Genomic DNA, 16,311 nt, shown 5'->3' with positions numbered 1-16,311 from the left:
GACAGCTTTCATCACCCCCAACCAGCATTACCCCGATTGCCACACTAGGGCAAATCGGAAATTGGCAAAGCGTTAATTATATATCTCACAGGTATCAATCTAGCCATCTATCCCATATCTACCTATTATCTATATCTATGCAAATCTAATAACATACCAAAGAGACAAAAATGCATACAAACACAAGGAAAACCACCTGTGAGCTAAGGTGCAGGATTCATGTGAAAATTCAGCTACGTAAAATCCTGAACACACAGATTGTGGGAACGTACACTAAAAATTATGTCAGGAGGATCAACCCTCAAAAGTCGTCTATATGGGCAAATAGACCATAGGAAGCAAAATAGTTTGATACCTTGATTTCTGTGATCATATGTTTTACTCCACAGAAATCCACGTTTTCCTTATCTGTACATGAGCTGTTCGGGACTATGGGCGGACGCTGGTCTCCCTGAGAATCTGCCTCCAGAGATGATTTTAATTAGAAGCCGAGTTACCAGTGTGAGACATGTAGCTAACACAGGAGAAATTAACTGTCTCCTTACAAACACATTTGCTGCAGGTCTCACAGCTCTTCTGTATTACACCACTGTCGGCCTGTGAGATGGAAGCTGAGAGGAACCTGCAGATGTGTCAGGTATTATCACACACAGCTCTGCAGTGAGAACAGGAGAGCGGCCATTACACATCACACTGGTAACTCCCTCTTGTACTGAAAATCTCTGGAGGCAGATTCTCATGAAGATCAGTGTCCGGTCCATGGCCTGGAATAGTTCATTTACATACAAGAAAAAAAAGTGGTTTTCTATGGAATAAGACATCAGATCGCAGATACTGTATGAAAGCATCATTTTATTCAGCTTCCTATGTCATACATGGCCATATGGCTTTGGAGGGTTTATCCTACCTACTGGCTCATGCCCTTTAAGATACTTTTACGTTCTGAAAGCAAATTGACCATATAAAAATAAATATACTGAAACCACAATATATAACTGCACACACAAATGACCAACCAAGGAGGAACATGTAGATGCGGGGTGAGGACGAGGGGTAGACACCTGCTTAGGGTGCTGCATCCTGCCTACCCAAGGGGTGCGCTCATGGGTGAAAAAAAAAACCCGTGCCATTGCCGAATGCCTGCGGCCGTCCAGCATCTTCCTCTGGCCGCAGACATTCAGCACAGTGACGGCCGTGGCTGGCACGGAGGTGAGCGATGTCAGTCACTGATGCCACTCACCCCTTTCTTTGTCCTGTGCCCCAGCTGTCACTCCCTCCCTGCACTCAATTGTATTTGCATCTATCAGATATGAATATAATTGCTATGAGCCACGTAGCCCAAGACAGGAGCAGAGGAGCTGGAATCAGATCCTTGTCCTGCTGGGATCTCCAGCAGAACACAGGCCACTTCTGGCTGGCTTTCTGCTGGAGACTGCGCACACAGGGAGTGTAGGATGGCATGATACTCACTCAGCGTTCACTGCTCTACAGGAATCAATAGGAGATGGCCACCGTGTACAGGGAGCCAGGATTAGGCGAGTATAAGCCTTTTTATATTTTGCCAATGAATGGTGGGAAATAAGAGGGGCTGGATACAGGGCACACATATGGGGTTGGATGTGAGGAACATAAGAGGGCTGGCTGTGGGAGCTATCACAAGAGAGGCTATGGGGGACAACATTATATCAGACTGTGGGGAACATTATATTGGGAGCTGTGGGGACATCATAATACAGGTCCTTCTCAAAAAATTAGCATATAGTGTTCAATTTCATTATTTACCATAATGTAATGATTACAATTAAACTTTCATATATTATAGATTCATTATCCACAAACTGAAATTTGTCAGGTCTTTTATTGTTTTAATACTGATGATTTTGGCATACAACTCCTGATAACCCAAAAAACCTGTCTCAATAAATTAGCATATTTCACCCGTCCAATCAAATAAAAGTGTTTTTTAATAACAAACAAAAAAACCATCAAATAATAATGTTCAGTTATGCACTCAATACTTGGTCGGGAATCCTTTGGCAGAAATGACTGCTTCAATGCGGCGTGGCATGGAGGCAATCAGCCTGTGACACTGCTGAGATGTTATGGAGGCCCAGGATGCTTCAATAGCGGCCTTAAGCTCATCCAGAGTGTTGGGTCTTGCGTCTCTCAACTTTCTCTTCACAATATCCCACAGATTCTCTATGGGGTTCAGGTCAGGAGAGTTGGCAGGCCAATTGAGCACAGTAATACCATGGTCAGTAAACCATTTACCAGTGGTTTTGGCACTGTGAGCAGGTGCCAGGTCGTGCTGAAAAATGAAATCTTCATGCTTCCATCGGCTGAAATGCTTTATGGAGGTGAAGTGCTCCAAAATCTCCTGATAGCTAGCTGCATTGACCCTGCCCTTGATGAAACACAGTGGACCAACACCAGCAGCTGACATGGCACCCCACACCATCACTGACTGTGGGTACTTGACACTGGACTTCAGGCATCTTGGCATTTCCTTCTCCCCAGTCTTCCTCCAGACTCTGGCACCTTGATTTCCGAATGACATGCAAAATTTGCTTTCATCAGAAAAAAGTACTTGGGACCACTTAGCAACAGTCCAGTGCTGCTTCTCTGTAGCCCAGGTCAGGCGCTTCTGCCGCTGTTTATGGTTCAAAAGTGGCTTTACCTGGGGAATGCGGCACCTGTAGTCCATTTCCTGCACACGCCTGTGCACGGTGGCTCTGGATGTTTCCACACCAGACTCAGTCCACTGCTTCCTCAGGTTCCCCAAGGTCTGGAATCGGTCCTTCTCCACAATCTTCCTCAGGGTCCGGTCACCTCTTCTCGTTGTACAGCGTTTTCTGCCACATTGTTTCCTTCCAACAGACTTACCATTGAGGTGCCTTGATACAGCACTCTAGGAACAGCCTATTTGTTGAGAAATTTCTTTCTGGGTCTTACCCTCTTGCTTGAGGGTGTCAATGATGGCTTTCTTGACATCTGTCAGGTCGCTAGTCTTACCCATGATGGGGGTTTTGAGTAATGAACCAGGCAGGGAGTTTTTAAAAGCCTCAGGTATCTTTTGCATGTGTTTAGAGTTAATTAGTTGATTCAGAAGATTAGGGTAATAGGTCGTTTAGAGAACCTTTTCTTGATATGCTAATTTATTGAGACAGGTTTTTTGGGTTATCAGGAGTTGTATGCCAAAATCATCAGTATTAAAACAATAAAAGACCTGACAAATTTCAGTTGGTGGATAATGAATCTATAATATATGAAAGTTTAATTGTAATCATTACATTATGGTAAATAATGAAATTTAACACTATATGCTAATTTTTTGAGAAGGACCTGTATAGAGAACATGTGAGGGGCATCATTGCATAGGGGGCTGTGGGGAGAGATCTTACAGTAGATTCAGGGGCTGTGGTGGACAGTATATCATGGGGATGTTGTGGACATCACATGCTGTATTGACTGCTGTGTCCACCATCATACCGTTGGGGAGAACAGTGTGGCGAGGTGACAGAATCCACACCAGCGCAGCACCGGCAACTGACTCAAAGCTGCTAGGGAGAATAAAGTTAATTTTCTCCCACCCAAAGTTCAGGTAAGTGCAGGCACTGGTCAGGTTAGTAAAGCAATTAACCTGCAGATTAACCCCATATCTGCAGGTTAATAAAGTTTTCCATGACAGGTTTCCTTTAAGAGTACCCACCACCCAGTAGGCAGGGAGTAAGGGAAGCAGAGCCCTCCTGCTTCAGAAGATGGGATTAGCTCCAACCATCCTACCCAATTAAGACAAATCTTTAGACAGTCACATTTCTGCACTAATGTTTTAGTAGAAAAAGCACTTGGGACCCCAACATCCCCCCTTGCAAGCTTTGAGGAACCTTTGCACGCCTATAGTATTTCAGTAACCCTGTAGTCTGTATGTACCGCACAGCACAAAGCAATGATATGCTAATAGAGGCTAATGGCCCCGTCTCACTTAGCGACGCTAAAGGCCCCGTCACACATAGCGAGATCGCTGCTGAGTCACAAGTTTTGTGACGCAACAGCGACCTCAGTAGCGATCTCGCTATGTGTGACACGTACCAGCGACCAGGCCCCTGCTGTGAGATCGCTGGTCGTGTCGGAATGGCCTGGACCTTTTTTTGGTCGTTGAGGTCCCGCTGACATCGCTGAATCGGTGTGTGACACCGATCCAGCGATGTCTTCACTGGTAACCAGGGTAAACATCGGGTTACTAAGCGCAGGGCCGCGCTTAGTAACCCGATGTTTACCCTGGTTACCAGCGTAAATGTAAAAAAAACAAACAGTACATACTCACCATCTGATGTCCGTCAGGTCCCTTGCCGTCTGCTTCCTGCTCTGACTGAGTGCCACCGTACAGTGAGAGCACAGCAGTGACGTCACCGCTGCGCTCTGCTCTCACTGTACGGCGGCACTCAGTCAGAGCAGGAAACAGACGGCAAGGGACCTGACGGACATCAGATGGTGAGTATGTACTGTTTGGTTTTTTTGGTAACCAGGGTAAACATCGGGTTACTAAGCGCGGCCCTGCGCTTAGTAACCCGATGTTTACCCTGGTTACCCGGGTGCTGCAGGGGGACTTCGGCATCGTTGAAGACAGTTTCAACGATGCCGAAGTCGTTACCCTGATCGTTGGTCGCTGGAGAGAGCTGTCTGTGTGACAGCTCCCCAGCGACCACACAGCGACAAAACAGCGACGCTGCAGCGATCAGCATCGTTGTCTGTATCGCTGCAGCGTCGCTGTGTGTGACGGGGCCTCAAAGCGATCCCGACAACGATACGACCTGTCAGGGATCGTTGCTGCGTCGCTATGTGGTCGCTGGTGAGATGTCAAACAGTGAGATCTTCCAACGATCGCTGCTGCGATCTCACTGTTTGACATCTCACCAGCGACCTGTAGCGACCTGTACAACGATGTCACATGGGAGCTATTATGACGATTCAGACCTCGATGAGGGACGTCCTGTGTGACGTTGTAGTCAACGAGGTCGTTGGTAAGGTGTCAAACACAGCGATGTGTGCTACCCAGCGGGACCTCAACGATCAAAAAAAGGTCCAGGCCATTCCGACACGACCAGTGATCTCACAGCAGGGGCCTGGTCGCTGCTACGTGTCACACATAGCGAGATCGCTACTGAGGTCGCTGTTGCGTCACAAAACTTGTGACTCAGCAGCGATCTTGCTAGCAATCTCGCTTAGTGAGACGGGGGCTTTACAGGGAACTCTGATCTGGAGCTCTAGATTGCAGTGACAGCTGTAAGTCTAGATCAGGACAAGATGAGTAACGTTTGTACGAAGTCACTTTTTTCTTGAAGAAAAAAAAAAAAAGCTATTAAAAAAACAACATTATTTCATAGAGCAACAGAATATGAAATAATGCAATTTTGTAATATATCTTAATCATAGAAATAATTTTCCTCTCCTGAACTGATCTTTCACTCAGTCACTGGGTAAAATCCATATTAATCTTTATCATATTCAGTGAAAAAAGAATTTCCCATTACTGAGATAGGAGAGGACACTTAGTGCTTATAAAACTCGGGAGCGGGGGAGAGCTAATGGCAGATAGACATTTTGCTGCAAGTTCTCCTGCAACGACAGCTTTCCATAGAACTTTATGAGCACCAACAGCCATCTCCTATCGCAGTATTGGGGGGAAAAAAAAAAATCTGTATTCACCGAATAGAAATTTTATCCTTCAGGTGAGAATTTTTAGACAGAAGGATTGGTCCTGATGGAGAAAGAATCAGATTTCACTCATGTATTATAAAGTTTATCTTCCCGTGTAAAAATTTATATAAAAAAAAAACCTGTTACTATTTAAACAGTAAATAATCACTTAAGATTAATGTTTAAAAGGGATTGTCAATTGCAGGACTTCTAACTACACCCAATGTCCCCTGACCACTGCCGGCATCCTAGGCCATTACTAAGGGGCTGTCACAACTATTAAACCCCATGATACAATCCTAATGATCAAGATGACAAATGTTTGTTAGCCAACCACTGCTGTTCGGGAACATGCTGAGCAAACGCCCATTTGATCACATCCTACATGCAAATATTACAAAGTGAGCAGCGATGCTGGGTCACATACGGTGTCGGTGATTGCTCCACAGAAATGGCGGTAAACAAGTGCTGAGCAACAATGTCAAGTCCATAGGTGTTTATTTCCACAGTACCTGACAGGGTATAAGTGGCCTTATTCATGCAATTTACCACTGATCCATAAAAAATATGGAGTATTGAAAGCACAGTGCAGCAGATAAGCACATAATGCTTTCATTGCTGCTCAGAACTAGCTATGTGACAGGTTCTGTAATTGCTCGGGCTGGGGTAACATCAGGTAATATGTAGACGCATAAGAGCAGCGAGGACAGGCGCATCATCTACTGTAAATTGATAATTACAATGCTAATGATCTGTGCTGCGGATGCCCCCACTAACACTTTGTCTTGTTTTTATTACTGTCTGCTTGCAAAGTTTCAAACCCAAGTCCTCCTGTGTCTCATGCATCCAGAAATGTAAAGAAGCACTCCCATCATTGTTATCCTCAATCTATTGCAATCATATTACATAGCCCTGTGTTCTTACAATTGCTCATTTCACCTTTCTACCCAACAAATTCTTCTAGGACCCAGCTGGTCCTCCATGCCAGGGACTTTCGCAGTGACTGGTGACTCATGCAGGGAATATTGACCTCCTGTTTCTGCATGGAGCATAGAAGGATTCAGCTAGTCAATGTTTAATCACAAGATGTCAGACCTAATGGAACAGAAGAATTTGCTGGTAGAAAGGCAAAATGAGCAATTTTAAGTACACAGTGCAAAATAATGACTGCGATATATTAAGAGAATAGTTTTGAGAGGAGGAGGAGGAGGAGGAGGAGGAGGAGGAGGAGGAGGAGTGCTTCTTTTGTGCCTTATACATATCAAAAGAAAAGTGCAATCTGCTGTGATGGGCAGACATCATATCTGTACACACAGATATTCATTACAACAGCATTTAATAGTATGCATTTCCAATTATCAGCTGAAGCAAACATGGCGCCTATAACCCGCCCTGCACAACGCTTGTTCATAGGGTGATAAAATCATCAATGCTGTGATAATCACTTATAGGCATTGCTTCGCACCCCTTGGGAGCAGATGTGATGCCGATAATATGATGCTTGTATGGGAACAATCGTATTAGCAATCGGTCTCTCATCAAAATTCATCAGCTTGTATAAACCAGGCAGTAAAGGAGAGCCAATCAACAGATAGAAATCAATCACTGCTCATTAGTGGGCCGAAATCAGCCCAACTACATGGATCATTACGAAAACAGGAGATTCAGTGACCGCAGCAGAACACATGGGACTGAGATGATTAGGGCATTCCTACACAGTGTACAGGGGATGGGAACAACCTGCTAAATACTTTATTATTCCCAAACCTGCAACAGGCAGCAGCGATAAACAATGTAGAAAAAAAATTTACGTGAAAATATTGTAGATTGGAAGAGTCAAATAAAATTCATCTCACAACAAAATTCTAGGCAGCAGACATGTATGCATACAGTGGATTGCGAAAGTATTCACACCCTTGGCATTTTTCCTGCTTTGCTAGCTCACAACCTGGAATACCACTAGTTTGTGTGCATCAGTTCATGTAAAGAACATGCATACAACTCTGAACATTTGGTTTTCTTTTTAAGCAAACAACAAATAGGACAAAATAACTGAAAACTTCAGTGAGGAAAACTATTCACCACCTAAAGTCAGTACTGTGTAGAGCCTCCTTTTGCGGCAAACCCAGCAGCAAGTCTCTTTGGATAAGTCTCTGAGCTTTCCATATATTGCAACCAGGAGTTTTTCCCATTCCTCAAGGCAAAACTGCTCCAGCTCTTTCAAGCTAGATGGTTTCCAGCAATCTTCAAGTTTGACACAGATTCACAGATCAGTTTAAGGTCTGGGCTATGACTAGGCCACTCCAAAACATTTGCACGACTCCCCTTAGACCACTCAACTGTTGCTTTAACAGTATGCTTTGGGTCATCCCTGACTTTCACACCATCCATCTTCCCCTTGACTGGGACCATTTTCCTTGTCTCTGCTACCAAAAACATCCCCACAGCATGATGCTGCCACCATCATGTTTCACTGTGGTGATGGTGTTCTTGGCTTCCACGAAAAATGCCCACACACAAGACTGACAACACGGAAAAAGCAAGTTTAACAACCCTTTCACAACATCCGCAGTACATGTATGGCGCAAGTTGGAAGCGGGTGTATTACAGCCAGGACCTGCCACTAAAATCGCTCTGCTCACGATTGTTAACTTGTTAAAATGCCGCTGTCAATACTGCGGCATTTAACATGCACGAGGGCGTCATTTTCTCTGCTCATCAGCTCGCCTGCGAGGTGTTCACGGGTCATCAATGGGTTGTAATGACCTGTGGTCCTGGGAGGCAGGGTGGCTGCTGCAGGAAGCTGGCAGGAGTGGGGTGATGCTGCGGGCCCCTGGCTGGTAGCAAGGGGGTGTTCGGCGGTGCGAGGCTGTAGCAGACTTTGGACGTACAGAAAATGTCAGGAGTCCCCAACACTTCCCATCCTTTTCACTGTGTTGGACTTCGAGAAAATGGCCACCAGCTGCGGCAAATGCGCAGATTAAGATCTTGGTTTTCAAAAGTTTACCGCAGTGAAAATGATGGAAGCTCCCGACATTTTCTGAATGCCTGGAGTTCGCTACAGCCTCACACCCCATGTTCCCAGCCCAGAGCATTGCCCCAGTCCTGCTCAGCCGCAGCCAGGAGGGGGTGGGGGTAAGTCTTAGGCTATGTTCACACGCTGCGGTTTTTGCTGCGGATCCGCAGCCGTTTTCAATGCAGGGTACAGTACAATATTACCCTATGGAAAACAAAAACCGCTGTGCCCACTTTGCGTTTATCCGCTTGAAAAACAGCGCTGATTTTCTGCGGAAAAAAAGAAGTAGCATGTCAATTCTTTCTGCGGATTCCGCAACGGTTTTCCACCTGCACCAATAGGAAACTGCAGTTAGAAACCCGCAGTGGAATCTGCAGGAGAAACCGCACAAAAAACCGCAGAGAAAACCACCGCGGTTTTGCACTGCGGTTTTTCCAAATCCGCAGCTGAAAAATCCGCAGCAAAAAAAGGATAGTGTGAACAAGCCCTTATAATCCGAAAAATATGGTAGGTGGTATCGCCATGTTCAGAAAAGTCCAATCTATCAAAATACAAAAACAATTAACCTGATCAGTAAACAGAAAAAATTCAAGAACGTCAAAGCTTTTGTGGTCGTCTCAATTCTACAAATAAACAAGCGTAAATGTAACAAGCGATCAAAAAGTCACATGTATTCCAAAATGGTACTAACAAAAACGCTGTCTGACCAAACAAAAAATAAGCTCTCACAGCCCCATCGGCCAAAAAATAAAAAGGTTATGGGTCTTGGAAAATGGTGAGACAAAACAAAAAAAATTTTAACCACTAAATTTAAAAAAAAAAGAAAAATGGACATTTTGGATATCGCCGTAATCTCATAGATGAGGATAAACATATTACAGTCATTTTTACCACAAAATGTACACCGCAAAAACGAATTCCAAAAAAATCAATGTCAAAACTGCATTTTCTTTCCCCCCACAATTTCACCGAATTTAGTAGGTTATTCCACAAAATATTAAACCTAGGGGTTGAATAATAATTGACCCACAAGTCTTGGGGGAGGTGATAAATGTAACTTGGGCCGTGTGGGCAACTTTCATTTGGGCATTTTTCTGATCACCGTGTTCTTGGGGCAATGAGCAGTGTTTGTTTGGCGCCAAACATAATGTTTACCTAAGTGGCCAAAAAAGAAATTTTAGTTCACAGCACCTTTTTCTATACATCTGGGGAGTCTCCCATATGCCTACTGGCAAACTCATAATAAGCATTACAATTTTTGTGCGCAAGTAAAGGCTTTTTTTCTGCCCACTCTTTCATAAAGAGTGAGGAGCGAGCGTGTACGGACACGCCCCAAGGAGTAAAGAGCTAGCGTGTACGGACACGCCCCAAGGAGTAAAGAGCTAGCGCGTACGGACACGCCCCAAGGAGTAAAGAGCTAGCGCGTACGGACACGCCCCAAGGAGTAAAGAGCTAGCGCGTACGGACACGCCCCAAGGAGTAAAGCGCTAGCGTGTACGGACACGCCCCCACGGAGTGAGTGTGTACTAACACATACTCTCCCAACAAGTGAGGATCGAGCGTGCAGACACGTCCAACCACCCCATGAGTGAGGAGCGAGCATGTACAGATACCCTACTTCCAGTAACAACCAGGTATCTGCAGAATCGGATGGCCATCTAGGACTTAAAGGGTCTCCCAACTATTCCCTCCCTACACAGAAGAAAAAAGATCAGGTAGCAGGAGTGCAAGATGTCTGATGGATTGTATAAGGGAGATAAACTGCTGCTGGGGGAGTTGTGCAAAGGGTTCACTCTCCCCATTGAGAATGCAGGCAGTGTTCACTGGCATATGGGGGTTGGAAGGAAGAGCTGTCAGCGATATATGTGGTTATCAGCCTTCTAAAGTGCAGAAGTGATAGACAGGCAAAGCAAATCATAACAAGCACTGAAACTATTCCCAAAGCTAATAAAGCAATAAAAACACAACACCAGACAGTAATCATGTGGAGGATGTGATATGTCGTCTGTTCTTATAAACTAAAAAGCACTTAGTGGGATCAAGGTTTTCCATAGAGAAGGAAACAATAGCTCCCCACTGTGCAGGTAATGCCACCACCATGGCCGTACACGCCTCACCGATCACAGGTATTTACCATAAAGGCCAGGATGAGAAACAGGAGATTACATGAAATGTTTGTTATTCATAGCAAATCAATACCGCATGTAAATAGCAACACTAGGAAGGAGAGAATATGATAAATCATCAGATAAAACCCCCGAGAAAAAGGAACAAATGTATATTACATAGCACATTCTCTGAGCACAAATCACAGCGCTTTCTCCAAAGGACTGAAAAAAAATGTTATGACTCCTGTCAGAATAAAAAGTGACTATATAACAGATCTAGAGAGAGTTATAACCAGGGAGAGGCGGCCCCCACTACATGGAGGCAGAAACGTGAACAGTCACCCCTGTGATACGGGGCCGCCTCACAAACAACCATTCTCATTCTGGATCTTATATAGTCTATCAGCACAGTGCCATTAACAAATAAAGAAATATTTGTGGGCTGGAGTGAATTTCTGCAATCTTTAGGGGTGGGGTGCACATTTTATGCGTTTACCTTACTGTAGAAAAAAACTATTTTACTGTAATCACAAAACCAGTATTAATGCAGCAATAGAAAAAAAATCTATTTTGTTTTCATAGAAAAAACTGCATTGTATTAAGAATATCTTCATAAAACTTACTCCAGCAGCCAGCGATCGCATGGTGAGGGGGACAATAGTAGGACCCCTTTATTCCGATGCCGCGGCTGCTGTCGACCATTACAGCAGGAGCCCCTATGTGCCTCATAGCCATCTCCATGCTATCGGTAGTCCGCCTCTTCTGATTAGTAGGTTTGGTGCAGTGAAATTGGCGCAGCGTAATTTAGGCATCGCAGGACCCCTACTAATAACAGGAGGCAAATGTGAAGCCCGCATAAAGGCGGTGGTCTGCATGGATCTCATCACACAGCCCTGGACAACCAACGCGGCCACTGGACCGGGGTCCTGGGGATAATTTTCCTCAACTGTCAATGCAGTTTTTTTGTATTTTTTTGCAACCAACTTACACTTGCATTTAAAGGGAAGCATGGCCAGCATGTGATATAGGGGATTGACACTGTGCCGGAGGGTCCAAGTTGTGACTTTGGGGGCATCCTTTCTTATTAGGACAAAGGAATCGATATCATTTCACGGAAATTGCTAAAACCATATTCACGTATTGATCACTTCTTCATCGTAGAGGCTGGGGCTCCATGTAGGCAGCAATTCACACCGGTACATTATTGGTCAGTATGTAACAAGTTTACTTGTAGGAATGGGACTGAATTGTTATTGCAGGAATGTAGTTACAAGTTTTCGATGCACTGACAATGCGCCATGGACACAATTTATGGCAGAAAGAGAATAATGTCGGATTTATTGATTTGGAAAGCATTGAACCAAACGGACATCAGGTAAGAACATCTCATCAGAATCTCTTCAATCTCTGGGCCTGCAACTTCAGGCAATCACAGATTTGACATATACTGCAGGGAATAAATAAGGAACCTATATGGAAAGCAGGCAAAATACACTAATATTTATGGTGATCTCGACCAAGAAGAATATATATGGTCGCAAACCGGCCATGCTCCAGCCATGCTATACAAGGCTCCTGTAATTGATTCCAATGGAAGATTTCAGTCCTGGATGCGCGAGTGTAAAGTCAGCACACCCAGCATTACGCCAGGTTTTTTGTTGGGTATTCTATGCATAATTGAAAGCCACAAACTCCGGAGAAAAAGCACAAAGCTGTTGAGGTCAGGGACTGGCAAGGATCTTCAGTAATGAAGCCAGCAATTATTGTTAGGAGTGACGTGGGAAGAAACTCTCCTGTCACAATCGGTGGGATTCAGGTGGGATAGATGTCGTAGCCGATGGGTGTCAGCAACAATGACAAGAATGTGCATCTTCTGATGGAGGACAACAAGCCCCACCGATCATTACTGCACCGACTAATACAGTAAGATGCAGAACTCTTGTAACCCCCCCAAACGATCATCTGGAATAAGGGGTTCAAAGGGCTGCACTGTCATCACTAGGGGTCCTCATGTTTGAGCTCAAATATGAAGACTGTATTCACTTTATAATTTTTGTTTTCTAAATTCCAGCAACATAAAAATGTGAGCACGTAGTGAGTATATAGCTTGCAGAAATATTAAAATAAGCATTTTGTAGGGTTTGAAGGAGATTTAGACTTTTTAACTTCACTTAAATTGATGCATTTTGACTTAAAAGTAATTAGTAATTACAAATTTTCTACCGTTTTGCTTTTACAGGCTCTTGTTTTCCTGCACATTCAACTCTGATGTGGACTGTAATCAATCAGGAGCTCAGAAAAGGCTGATATAAGAGTTACTCCAACCCAACAGAACAAGCTCAATGATGGATTCTCAGTTAACTCCTTCTGCAGCCAGCAAAAGTCCGTGAAGCACACAAGACTATAAAAGAGGCAGATGGAACAAAATGTTTAAATGACAGCAATTGAAAAATCAGTGATCAAAATGCATGCATGTAAGAAGAATGAATATATATATTCATTCATTCTAGTACCCCAAAAAGTGGAATGCCCCTTTAAATCTGTCAGTTTTTATGACAAGCCTCCTAAATAAGCTGCGCCCACACTCCATAGTATGGCACAAATATTCTCTGTGACCAATATACATATCTTGATTCCTTTTTCGCATTAGTTACATACATATGAATAATTAATCAAGATGAGACAAACATACATCAGAAATGAACATGTCAGACTTCATGTTGAAAGGATCTGGCTACCTGGCATGGTCGGATTATCAATCAGCCTCTGCTTCCAGCACTGACAGATGACTAGTAACTAATGCTAAATAAATGTGTAATTTGGGAAACAAAGAACAGATTTATTATCTAGACTCCAAACACCATGTGTTCCCGACAATGTGCTGAGTCCCCTGCCATACTAAACGGCGGGTTCATCATTCACTACTTTCATTATTCACGTAATTCCAGATACAAGCTTGTTTGTTCAATAGCAATAATAGTCTTTTGTGAAACTTGTTTCATCTCGCACACACAGCTTTTCTCATCTTTTTATTTATGGGTTGGGAGGCCGAAACATGGCTGCCAAATGCTTCCTGCAGTAAGATCTGCTAATAGTAGTGATAGTAGTACTCGAGATTTCCAGAGCACGCTCGGGTGTCCCAGTACAGAGGGAATCACTGCTAACAGCGGATATGTAATCCTACGGCCAGAAGGGTTACGGTATTTCCCCTACACACAGCCATAACAGCTTTTTAAGACATGTCACCCAGAAGTGCAGTTACATTTATTTTGCATGGTTACTTGTTGACCAGTGGATGGTGCGGCATTCTTCCATGCTTGAATACCACGAATACTCACAATCCGATTTCTCTTTCTATGTGATGAGGAATAAATGGATAGTTGGCTGAAATGTATCATTTATTTAACGAATACATGAATCTTTAGCTATAATGTTTCAAAAACCAACTGCACCAACAAGCTTCATAAGAAAAACAAGCCCCGACTACAAGGCAGGAATTGGCCACAGGAAAAGCTGGTAGAAGTCTGCAAGGAAAACAGGTTTGCTGGTTCATCTGCTGCAATAATGAACAAGCTGGGGGTTGCAAAATCCAGTGCATTTTGTTGCTATACATCACAGGACACCGTCCAAAGTCTTGGGTCACATCTGTTTTGGTGGCACAAGGGGGTCCGACAGAATATTTTGCTGATTGGTGTAAGATATCTGCTTGCGTGATCGTCTTCCATTTAGCGTCATGAAATTCATTAGACATTTTTTAAAGGTTGATTCTTACAATTATACAATAATGACAATAATAAACGGCAGAGACCTCACAGCTACACAGGTTCAGAGCTTTCCACAGCAGCCCCTTGTGGTCCCATCACTCCATCCACGTGGCCGCGGTGGCGCACAGTAACACAGCTCTATCATTCATTTCAATGGGGCCATTGCCGATCCTCTGAAACCATTTGGACTGAAGCATAAAATACCATTCTAAGCAAATATCTGTATAGTTCCCATTCACAGATCTATTACAGTCCGAATACAGCCCAACCGTGGTGATGACAGTTTCCCCTTCAAGACTTTATTGAACGGAATAAATAAAGCAATAAAGCATAACTTCTCAATTAGAGATTTTTAATGTGATCATTACTAGGGAAGAAATCACAGCAGATACATTTAAAAAAAACATCATCATCGGAGTAGGAAAACTTCCCAATTTAAAAGTCTCAACGACTTACTCAGCTCCACTCCATTACCTGACTACAGAAGGAAAAGATTTCTCCTTAAAGGGACTCTGTCACCTGAATTTGGAGGGAACAATTTTCAGCCATAGGGGGAGCCATAGCCAATTCAGGTGACAGAGTCCCTTTAAACATTCACAAAGCGCATCAGCTTAGAGAATCTTTTTTTTCTTAATGTAAGAAAATCTGGAAGCGCATTATACAAGACTGAAAAGCAAAAAATCATTCACATCGAAATACAATAAATTGACAACAATGCAAAAAAAAAAGAGAAAGTCGCACACGATCAATCATCACTGGTAAGCCGCTCAATTTAGAGAGAAATAGAACAGTCACCATTAAATAAGAGAGCAGTATATGAAGCAGGACCTGTCCACACATTTCCACCTCAACTTGTTCCATCCTTGTTTTTCACAAATAGAAAATGATATACTTTTTTTTGCAGATCAATAGTCCACAAAAAACAAAAAAAAAGTCAGATTTTTATTGGAGTCGCGGATCAAAATTTCCCATACAAGTCTATAGGTCCATGAAAACCACTGACATCGCACATGGTCATGTGTATGCAATCCTTGTACTGACCTTGACCAGCACTAAATACTCCGCGTACAAGAAGCCGGCAGGTCCCCCACCCCTTCATTGGTGAGAAATCGGGATGAAACCATTGATGGTAAAGGCTGGCCCACTGACCAAACACTGATGAAACTGATCCAAGGACACTGGTCAACAACAATCCATGTTTTTCCCTACAAGAAAAATCACGGACGACTGAATGAGGCCCAAGTAGCTGAGATCTCCATGAATGTACAGCTCCACAGCATCTGCGAGTGGTGCCTTTCCAAGAAATTCAGTAATAAATCAAGAATTGGGTGGTAAACTCGTAGGCAATGGGATGTACCCTCTCATTCTAAGGCCCATTTTACACACCCAACATATGGAGCCCAAGTACAGACAGTGATACGTTGAATTGATAGGGGGTCTCCTGCCCCAAACTCTACAGCCTAAAGATACAAAGTTGCTGTGGATTTGACGCAAACTTATGCAGCGTCTAACCATCTGTGGCCAGATGTTAGTGTAGTGGAAGGGATTTCAAGAAAATCAGACGCCTGCAGATCACTCACGGAGACGGACATGCAGCGTTTCTTTACAGACCGCAGCATGTCAATTTATCTAACGAAGACGCGGGCCTCCAGAAGAGAAATTTCACCAGTAGAATGTATTGAACATGGGGAATCCTCACGGTTCAGTGAACACATGCGGATTTAGC

At 43.7% G+C, this 16,311-nt stretch overlaps 2 protein-coding genes across 4 annotated transcripts in view; one reads left to right on the top strand and one right to left on the bottom strand.

Moving 5' to 3' along the window:
* Window positions 1-14,925, top strand: part of LOC143808540 (uncharacterized) — an 84,783-nt gene extending 69,858 nt beyond the window's left edge. Inside the window, exon 3 of the mRNA XM_077291307.1 lies at window positions 13,061-14,925. Coding sequence (XP_077147422.1) covers window positions 13,061-13,090 — 30 coding nt within the window. The 3' untranslated portion in view covers window positions 13,091-14,925. The remainder of the gene's footprint in view (window positions 1-13,060) is intronic.
* STAG1 (STAG1 cohesin complex component) overlaps window positions 1-16,311 on the bottom strand; it is a 190,854-nt gene that overhangs the window by 119,297 nt on the left and 55,246 nt on the right. The gene's annotated exons all lie outside the window — the stretch shown is intronic.

Source organism: Ranitomeya variabilis, chromosome 2 (assembly GCF_051348905.1).
Source record: "Ranitomeya variabilis isolate aRanVar5 chromosome 2, aRanVar5.hap1, whole genome shotgun sequence".
In the NCBI taxonomy this organism is placed as follows: Eukaryota; Metazoa; Chordata; class Amphibia; order Anura; family Dendrobatidae; genus Ranitomeya; species Ranitomeya variabilis.
This window is presented reverse-complemented; position numbering and strand designations above follow the sequence as displayed.